We start from the raw sequence: 11,037 nt of genomic DNA on the forward strand, positions 1-11,037 counted from the left end.
CTCCATGTTGCTCTGTGGCAACCTACTTGCATATTTGAAGAATAGTCAACTGTTTGAAGCACTGGAGGGATTCAAGCATCCAAAGAACTCCTTCAGATTAGGAACTTGTCACGGTCAGGAGGGGGGAGCCAATTTAAACTGCCCTGTCTCGACCTGTCATCCATAAACAGGTGTTTTTTTTACTTCTGATTTCCCCTTTATAAATGTATTTCCCCAACCTTAAAATGTAGAAATGTTCCAATCCTCTGCTAAGTTTACAGAGCTAACTCGAGGTAAAATGAAAATAAAATAGTTGGTTTATCTTTGTATGTTTTACACACCATCTCATTCTCGTACAGCCCACCCATCTGGAGGATAAGGGAGAGGGTTCAGGGCATAACTACAATAAAATATAAGCATAGATTTTACATGTCAAGAGTCCAGAATCTGAGGTCAACTGGAATGCTGCTTCCGAGGGGAGGTTAGCTGATTGTTAGTTTGTGGGCAAGAGTTCCAAGCTTCCAGCAGTTGACAGGTTTGTTGAGGTGTCGGAGTTCTTTCTGCTGTCACTGGCTTGATGGTAGTCAGCACAAGATGTTGCCTGGAGCTTTGCTCATGTTGGAGGTCATACAGTACTGATCAAATTCAATTTCATCAGATGATGTCAGAGTGCAGCTTGGGGGAGACTATCTTGTGGCACACCATCTCAGTTGGACACAGGATGATTATCAGATTCGGGATTCCTTTGATTTTTTTTGGAGGCACTGATGTCGGGTTAACTAACTGAAGCATTTTGTTGAAACCGTGGTGTTAGTACTGTTGATGCTTTGACCTTTATCACCATTTTGGGGGATTAAAACCTGTGAAGGCTTTTCTTTGTCCGGAGTTAGCTCAAACAACTTCACCATCCCCGTGGCCATTGTTACTTTGAAACTGCTACAAGGCATCAGGTGACCAGCTGGAGACATGTTAGCTCAGCCATTGTCCTTTTTGAAAATTCACCCAAAATAATGATTTTATGAAATAGTCCAACTGATTAATATATATTTTTCACATCTCGACCGTGACAAACTGTCTGATCTGAGATTATGACTCTGCCTCCTAAACAATATACCATTATCTTGAGTTTTAACTTCTTAAATGCTTACATATGATCATCAAGGATGTATGGTACAGAAACAGGCCATTTCGCCCAACAGCTCCATACTGAAGTTTATGCTCCTTTCAGCTTGCCAATATTTTTTGATTGGTTTGTATGTATTTTGATCCCTTTTTCGTCTACCTAGCTTTGCACCTTCCAAGTGATAAATGATTTTTCTTTCTACAAAATGTACTATGTTGAATCTATCTGTGCTGAACTTTTTGCTTATTAATTGCCAATTCTGAAAGTTTATTGATATCCTCCTGTAATTTGTTACATTCCCCTCTGTATTGACTTTGCACTCGAGTCTGGTGTCATCTACAAATTTAGAAATTGATTCCAAAGTCTACATCATTTAATATAAGTTGTGTACAGTAGCGAGTGGTCCCAACACTGATTCTTGTGCATACAATATTTGAAAAGAAATACAAGTTTACAAGTTCACAAACTTCCTAAACCATTTTTCCCTGATTATCCCAGTTTCCTTAGTTGCCACTTTGCTAGGATGCTTATTTCTCAGTTCAAGTATAGAAGCCACCAACTAAACTTTCCAAAACTAAACCCTTGCGCCATGCATATTATTCCTGAGATTTATACATTCTCCGGCCAGCACTATCCACACTCAAATCTTGTTTGCTGCCTTTGTAGAAAATAGTTCAAAAATACAACCAGATCCTTCCCCTGTATTGCAGTCTTCAGTCTACTACTGTTAACTGTTTCAATTTGCTTATTCTCCTTAAATGGTTTCATTGTTCTGCATTCATTTGTCTATATAATCTATCGAACCCCAAGATATATAGCGTTACCCTTATTTGTTACTGATTGGAGAAAATTGCAGTTCAGAAAGATATCCCATACTTCATATAAAGAAAATTTACCATTTTATCTTTTCTATTTGTATGCCTAATGCATTTTTAAACTTTGAATATTCTGTACTATTAAATATTGGGAGGACTGTGTGACAGTCTAGGAGTATCCTATCTAAGATCTTCCCGATTAGTCGAGGTTGTAAGCTACCAGACAAGGTCTTGTGAATATCTAAAGTAAGTCTCGCTATTTCGGAGTTCTAATTATAGTATTCACAATGTGCCTTGCTTTCACTACCTTCAGTGTACAGGATAGACTATGACTTAGATGGCTATCTTTTCCTTAACTTCAACTAAATATTTCTATTTCTTGAGAGCCAGGCATGGGTAAGTGACCCTTCCGATAGCCTCAAAGGGTGAGAATATGATGAGCCTTAGTTAAATGTCACTCTTATTTATAAAAATCGACACGGACCTGTATGGTAAAATATATACGCAATTTATTTAAAGAAAAAGGGTAATACAAGTATTTTTGGTAAATGATACAGTTTGACAAATACAGCATATATGATGAGTTCGCCTGTGAGCTTCTTAACTACATATTTGCTTAAGCTGTAAACATCTCATATTTACATCGACTAGTAGCCTTGGAATTCGATACTCAATCAATGAGCAGAACTCTACGAGTTGAGATAGCAGCTTGATCAAATAAACACCCAGCAATCTCCTAAACAACTCTCCAAGCGAAACTCTACCTTTCGCAGCCTGTGCTTAAACATTTATAGAGTTTTCTTACTTAGGGAGTTCTAGGGAGTCTTTTGCAGAGCACCTGCTTCTGAAAAATAGATTGACTCCCCAGTTATTTCGAGACAAAGAACAGTCTCTCTTGGTTGGCAAGGCCTTGGTTTCAAGGTCTAGAAGGGCACCTGTTCCTAAAGATACTAGGTTGATCCCTCCAGTAGCTATCTCCAGAAAAACACCAGCTTCCCTTCTTGGCAAGGCCTCTTGCCAAGCAGTAGCCTCCCTTCGTGGCAAAGCACTAGACAAGCAGTAACCCCCCTTAGTTGGCAGAGCTTATTTCCAGACAAGGCCACTAGACTTAATGAGCTCATTGCATCTGAACTCTTACAAAGATAATGTCTGTAATACTTGTTGAAAAACATTATTGCGATAAGTAATGGTTTACATCAGTCATCAGTTTTTAATATAGGGTTAATACATTTAATATAAAATCAGTTCTGATCAGCTTTTAATATAGAGTGAATATATGATTTAATATAAAGCAAATTCTGATCAGCTTTTAATATACGTGGATACCGCCACAACTGATGCCTTTGTTTTCAGTCCATGCTCCAAATTCTGTCCTGGCTACTGACTCCATCTATCCCTCTCCCGAGCAACAGTTGTAATACATTATATTTGCAACCTTGATGTCCTAATTGACCCTGAGTTAAGCTTCTGATGTCATATTTGTTTCATTACGAAGATGTATTTTTTTCACCCTCTTAACATTGCCCAACTTTGCCCTTTTTCAGCTCAACTGTTATTGAAACACTCATTTGTGTCTCCGGTATCTTTAGACTCAACTATTCCTCTACATTTTGGCCTGTCTCTCACATTCTACCCTTTGTAAACTTGAGGACATCCAAAACTCTGCCCGAGTCTTAACACATAAAGTCCTGTTCATCTATCACTTCTATGCTCTTTAGTTTTCCCAATTCTAACTTCTCCACTGGTGTTGGCTGTACCTTCAGTTGCCTAGGACACAAGTTCTGGAATTCCCTCCTTGCACCTCTACCTCTTTTAAAATCTTTCTTAAAACCTACCTTTTTGCCCAAGCTTTTGGTCATCTGATCTAATACCTTTGTAAAATAAGCAAAATACTGCGGATGCTTGAATCAGAAACAAGAACAGAGGATGCTGATAAAACTCAGCAAGTCTTTTAGCATCTGTTAGGAATGAAAGCAGATTTAATGTTTCAAACCCTTTGACTCTTCGTCAGAGCCGAAGGGAAGGAGAATGTGTTGATGTTGTATGAGATTGCAACAAAAAGTAGCAACTTTAAGAACGAAAGATAGATGGCCTGATGTAGAAGGAGAAAAGGGGGTGTTTGTCTTGAGGCAAAACATATAGGATATTTTATGAAAGGAATTTAAATGGAGGAGAAACTTCACAATCTAAATTTGCCAAACTCTGTCGAGCCCCAAGTGCTGCATGCAACGTGCTCAGCCGGAATGCTGAGAGGGTGTTGGGCAAGATGCACCTGCGCCTTTACCTCCTTCCCTCTTCAACATTAAAGGTCCCAAATACTCCTTTCACTATATAAATATGTCAACATTGTTGACTTGGCAACCTCCTGACCTATAAACTGACTGAGAAAGTGGATAATCCTATGAATATCCAATAAGGTGTTCAGACAAAAAGTCCTCTCCTTGGACCGAAATAAATTAAAATTGTCTGAGAATAAGTTGAGAATAAGTTATCACCGAACATGATTATGCATTATATTATCCTTTATCTTCAACCTCCTAAAAAGCAATAAGAAGTCTCATAGTTCATGTGAAAGTGAAAATCTCATTAAAGGCTGCTTTGCATTGTTTCTGTCTAATAGATTAGCTGCTATTGAAAATGTTTACTTGTATTCTGTAGAGCTCTCCATATTTAAACTTTCTCTGCAGGATTGGTCGACATTCCAAATCACTGGACACACAGCGTTTTGTCTGTGCTCTCTGCACAGGCCCTCTGGTTCTCTTGACGAGCATGCTAAAAGATGGCACTCCTGCAAAAAAAGATCTAGCACCATTTGCTAAATTTGTGAAGGAGAACTATGGTTCAACCAAGAAGGAGCATAAGGGACTTCAACATGCTGAGGTTATGCGGAAACTAAGTGCAGATTTTGCAAAAATGACACACATCTGATTTCTAAACCTTTCTTGCAGTCTACCTTCTGTTTGAGATCTGAGGAGACCACTATATTCTATAGTTTTGTAAGCAATGATGAATAATACTGAGAGTCTAGCAGATTTTGTGCCAGATTGTTTTCCCGTTGGAAGGGAGAAAGTCTTTTTGCTAAAATTCAAGATTTGTATTGGGGAAATTGTTCCAATTAGATATTAAGTATTTAAAATTCCATCGTTCACAATCTATTTTCAAATGAACTGATAGCGTTCTCCTTGATCAAGTTCTAGAAATGTATCTAAAAATATCCATTTTTAAAAATTTATCTTGAACATTTTGTTTATTTTGTTTCTGATCCATAATAAGGAACACACATGCAATAAAATCTATACTGAAGGCGTGATTATGTGAATATTTGATAAGGCTGTGAATGAGGGGTCCCTTTGCCTGTTTCTCAGTATAAATGTTGTTTCAGCTGAGAAGCAAGGAAAATCCTGCAGCAGAAAGAGTCCCATCTGGAATTAACGTGGGTCGCTTTAACTGAGTTACAGCTGCTTCAGTCCACAGAACCCAAGTTGGTATCTGGAAGTTGGATTCTGTGGGCATTTTGCTGTTGTATTGTTCTAAAATTAATGTTTTGCCACATTCTTTCTTCATTGTAAGGGGTGCTTTACCCTGTAGTAATCTGCTGTGCTTGGTCTGGGAATATTTAATGTCAGCAAGCACATATTTCCTATAATTGATCGTGTCCACCTTTCAATGGAAATGTTCAAAGAAGCTGAAATGAAGTTTGATAAATGCTTTAAAGGGTCTTGTACCTTGCATTTAATTTCTTTCCTGTGACAAGATGATAATGAAAAGTAAAATTAATATTTTTCCATTAACTATGGCAAGTTTACTTATTGTTAGCAGCAGATTTTTCCCTGGTCAGACCGCTGCAGGATGGTGTTAAAATATAGAGAATTACATAATATGAAATAATTATAGTGCCTTCTGGTATTTCTTCAACATCTCCAAGCATTTCAAACGGTAAAATGTGTCGAAGTGCAGTCACTCTTGTGTAGACAAACTCAGTTATCACTTTGTGTATAGTTCTCTTTCAAATTGGCTTGTATTATACTGGTCCAAGTTGGCTATTTTTTGGTCTAATTTTGATTGTGAAATGGCAGGTGTTGGCTATGGGTTAAATACCACTCTTTACTGCAGTAATGCATCACACTATTTATGATAGCACTTTCTGGAAAGGACTTTTGTAATTTATTAGTTCTTCATATTACTGCATCCCATAGCCAGCTTCAAGTGCTGGTGTGGAGATGGCAGCTTCCTGGATGTTGAGCTCTGATGTTGGAAGAGATGTAAATGCCAGTTGTAGAGATTGATGGAAACATTTTAAATTGTAATGAGGACCCCGATCTTTCCACTGATGTAAGAGTGTCTGTCAAAAAACATTGTTTACAAAATTGCTGACTTTCTCTCCGCAATGTTGCACCTGAAATGAACCAGATGTGACGGCAGTACTCGAGACTGCGAATGTTGCAGAAAGTGGTTGTGTATTTCTTCATTTGGCATGCGGCCACAGTTTGCTTGAGAAAATTGATAAATATTGATTCGCCATAATAACATCTAGCCAAAAAATCAAATCTCAAATTAAGTAAATTATAGAGTGATGCTAGTATATACCAGAAGTTCATTGAAAGGTAAGAATTCACCCATTTGACTTTGGGCCTATTAAACACAGAATCTGCCCTTGAATGGGTTAAGTTTGTGATTCAAATATTGCTTTTCAATTCTGCCCTATAGATCATGCGAAACCTGTATTGTGTTTATTTTATATGGTGAAATTTGGAATTTATTGTGGGACCAGTTGTATCGAATGAAGTTTAAGAGTGCGCCTTTATTGGCATTTCTTCAAATAAAGTTTTTGTCATAGAAAAAAAATAAATGCCTACAAAGCAAGTTATTTCTGCAAAAAAATAAATGCCTATATTTCTTCAAATAAAGTTTTTGTCATAGAAAAAAAAATGCCTACAAAGCAAGTTATTTCTGCAAGAGTGGATGCAAGGTTTCTGGATGCAGGGTGGGGTCTGGTAGGGGGATAACACTTGCATTCAAACAATCCATGTACATAGAGTTATGAAATGCAAAGGAAAATTATATATTTTTTATTACAGGCTAGCAAAAAAGTTTTGAGAAATGTAACATAGGGCAAATAATGTTAGCTCATTTTAACTATCATAAGAATCAATTTCATAATTTTTTTTAAGAAAGGGAGGGAGTTCCAGGTCTGCTACCTCGATTTTCTGATTCAATAAGGAAAGAAAATGTTGCTTTATTTAATTCGTGGAGGGGTAGTGAGCAAATAACTTGAGTGGACAATAGGGAAGTTATGGCTGCAAATAGATGTTATATTAACCGTGGTGGTAATATGGTGTGTTCTTTGTCTTTGTGTTGATGGCACAGAATCCACCAATCATTAGATTGAAACAAAACTAATTTATTGTATAACAATTAATGAAATGAAGTTTGCACATTCTACTGAGCTATAGTTAATAATAAAGTAATATTGAATCTGTCTAGCAGTAATCAATAATCTAAATAGTCACTAATTATACTATGATCTAACCTTGTGTTAACTCTTGTCTAATCTAATCTTCTCTTAGTGCTGTTTTCATGCTTTCTCCTTCACCTAACCAGCATTCCCTGAGGCCTGATTTATATACAGAGAACTGGTGGTGCCTTCTAGTGTTTGAATTACACAGAAATGTAATAATTAACCTTTCACTAACCTGACATATCATTACACACCCCTTTTTAACATTTCTTTTCTATTTACAAAGTTAAAAATGTATAATATTAGTACAATACATGATATGTATATGACTTTGACATGTAGTGAAAAATCAATGACGAGAAAGTTCAACAGGTACGAATCACAAATTGAGTCTGTCCGGCTTCCTTCTTTTCCTGGTTGACCACCTTAAACCACGAAGAGGTGAATCAAGTTTTTACTGTCCCCTATGAATCTTCACGAACTTTGGAAGATGTCATTGTATCGCTGAAAATACTTTCACGGAATTGTAGATCTGGAAAATTGTTGTGCTGTTTGAGTTTCAAAGGTGTTTGTCGATTACGTTGAACAATTGATCCTTCAGCTGTTTGAATGACATAGGAGCGTGGTGCTGCTGCAGACCAACCTCCATCAGGAATTTTGATCCTGACTGTCACCAGTATATTTGCATGTTGATCATAGTGCAGTCATTGTTTATCTCGTTGATGTTGCATCTTTTTTATTATGGGTAGATGATCTGGATCAGATAGTGTAATGGATGGTAAAGTAGTCCTTAACTCCCTGTTCATCAACAATTTTGCTGGTGATAAACCCATGGAAGCGAAGTTGCTCTCGTTGAGTGACGCAAGATTCATGTCTGCATGAGAACCAAAAGCTTTGTAAAGAAGTTATTTCATGATATGAACTCCTTTCTCAACTTTACGATTTGATTGAGGGTAGTGCAGACTTTAAGTGATATGAGTGAAATTGTATTCTTGGGAGAATTCTGCCCATTCATGACTATCAAAGCACGGCCCGTTGTCAGACATAACAGTGTTTGGAATACCATGTCTGGCAAACGTTTCCTTTGTCGCTTTTATAACAGATCTGGATGTGAGATCTGATAACTTGATGACTTCCGGATAATTCGAAAAGTAGTCTATGATTACCACATAATCACAACCATTGCAATGAAACAAATCAATTCCTACTTTCAACCATGGAGATGTCTCCAATGCATGCTGTTGAAGTTTTTCTTTGCATTGTGCAGTTTGAAACTTTGACATGTTTCGCATTCAAGTATCATTTCACTGATGTCTTGATTGATACCTGGCCAATACACAGCTTGTCTTGCTCTTCTCTTGCACTTTTCAATGCAAAGGTGACCTTCATGTATCTGGTTAAGTAGCATGGGTCGGAGAGACAAAGGTATTGCTATCCGATCAAGTCAAAGTAACAATCCATCCACAACTGTTAATTCTGCTTGTATATTCCCGAACTTTGATCAATGCTCTTTTGGCCAACCATTGTTTAGATGATCATCATAGAACATAGATGATTTATGACGCTGAAGCATTGAATCCTTCTTGGTTTCTTCATGGGAGGTTCAGTTTCACATCTGAAGCAGGAAGTGTTTCAGCTCGAAGCTCCACTTGACCCTCTGCTGTATAAATTCATGAGGTTCTTCTTCTGAATTAATTGAACGTGATAAAGCATCAGCAATAATCAAGTCCTTGCCTGGAGTATATACAAGTCTGAAGTTGTATCTAAGAAGTTTCATCAAGATCCTCTGTAATTTTGGTGTCACATCATTTGGATCCTTTTGTATGACATGGACAAGTGGTCTGTGGTCAGTTTCAACTGTAAAGGTGGGAAGACCATAAACATAATCATGAAACTTTGAAACACCTGTCCGTAAACCCAAGCATTCCTTCTCTATTTGTGCACACAGTTGTTCAGTCGGCATCATTGCTTTGGAAGCATAGGCAACTGGCAACTGGAATTGTCTTCTTTCTGTAATAAAGCTACTATTCCGCTCTGACTTGCATCAGTCAAGATTTTCACTTTTCTATCTGGGTCAAAGAACGAAAGAAGAGGTGCAGTTGTCAGTTGAGACTTTAAATCGAGCCATTCCTTTTGATAATTGTCAGTTCAATCAAACGTGGTAGAGTTCTTGATGAGATTTCTGAGAGCAGTAGTTCTGGACGAGAGGTTAGGAATGAACTTTCCTAGAAAATTCACAACACCCAAAAATCTTAAAAAGGCATTTTTATACTCTGGGACTTTCATTTTTTGTATGGCAGCAATCTTGTCAGGTTGCACACCATGTTCTGATACCAAGGAAGAAGGTTTTCAAGATAATTTTTCCAACAATTTAGATGCTTATTCTTTGGAAGACTCATTCTTCGTAGGCATCGTTGAAAAGTATGGAACCACAGAAGTCTCATCTCCTCTCAAGATAGTTCACTCTGGGTCTCCAAGTCTTCAGAGTCGAAATACTACATTTGGTTCTATTCCGTTTCATACCAAATTTATGTACTCTTTGAAATACTTGTAATAATCTTGAATTGTGTTCTTCTCTTGTAGACGACCAATCGATTTATATCATCCACATACACACGTACACCTTCAATACCTTCAGTCATCTGTTCCATCACACGATGAAAAATCTCTGATGCTGAGATAATTCCAAATGGCATCCTATTAAAACAGAACCTACCAAAAGGCGTGTTGAAAGTACATAACTTTCTCCTGGATTCATCTAGCTGCATTTGCCAAAATCCTCTGGAGGCATCCAATTTGGAATTTTTTTTAGCATTCGCCATTTCGCTACTGATTTCTTCTCTCTTGGGTATAGGACAGTGCTCTCTCTTAATATCCTTATTAAGCTCTTTAGGGTCGATGCATATCCTCAAATCACCAGAATTTCTTTACACAAACCACGGAATTGACCCAGTCAGTTGGTTCTATAATTCTAGATATAATGCCTTGATTTTGTAATCTGGCAAGTTCAGGCTTCAGTCTCTCTTGAAGTGGTTCAGGAACTTTTCTCGCCGGGTGGACCACAGGTTTGGCATCTGGTTGTAACTGAATTTTGTATCGGTCGGGAAAAGTACCCATGCCTTCAAAGATGTCCGGAAAATGATCCAGAATCTCTTGAATGTCGTCTTGAATCGGTGGTTGAGATGAACTTGCACTATAAATCCTCTGAATTAGGTGTAAATCCTTGCAGGCTTGTGCAAGATTGAAGAGTGAAGATTTGTTTGAATCAACAATCTCAAATCTTAAGAGATATCGTCGTGTCATGATTGGTAACTAACAAGTAGCAAGATCCCACTGAGCTGATGGCATTGCCACTGTAGTCGCGCAATTGACAAGTCAATTTATTGCTATTCGGAGTTTGCGTCAGCTTTGAGAAGTCAAGCCTATTTTGAAAATTTGCAGAAGCGCCTGTATCAAGCTTAAAATTGATTGGAGAAGGACTGTGTTCCATTCCGTATCTGTATTGATCGAGTGAACTATCTTGAGAGGAGATGAGACTTCTATGGTTCTATCATACTTCTCAATGATGCCTACTGAATCTTCCAAAGAATAAGCATCTAAATCGTTGGAAGATTTTCTTGAAAACCTTCTTCCTTTTGTATCCACACTTCTAACATTCATCT

The 11,037-nt window shown here is 37.6% G+C and overlaps 1 protein-coding gene across 3 annotated transcripts in view; it reads left to right on the plus strand.

Moving 5' to 3' along the window:
• Positions 1-6,805, plus strand: part of gcna (germ cell nuclear acidic peptidase) — a 68,423-nt gene extending 61,618 nt beyond the window's left edge. For all 3 annotated transcript variants that reach the window (XM_072505475.1, XM_072505477.1, XM_072505476.1), the window contains exon 13: positions 4,605-6,805. In XM_072505475.1, the coding sequence (XP_072361576.1) occupies positions 4,605-4,845 (241 nt within the window). In that variant the 3' untranslated portion in view covers positions 4,846-6,805. The remainder of the gene's footprint in view (positions 1-4,604) is intronic.
• Positions 6,806-11,037: the final 4,232 nt, after the last annotated feature.

This window comes from Scyliorhinus torazame, chromosome 5 (genome assembly GCF_047496885.1).
Source record: "Scyliorhinus torazame isolate Kashiwa2021f chromosome 5, sScyTor2.1, whole genome shotgun sequence".
Taxonomy (NCBI): Eukaryota; Metazoa; Chordata; class Chondrichthyes; order Carcharhiniformes; family Scyliorhinidae; genus Scyliorhinus; species Scyliorhinus torazame.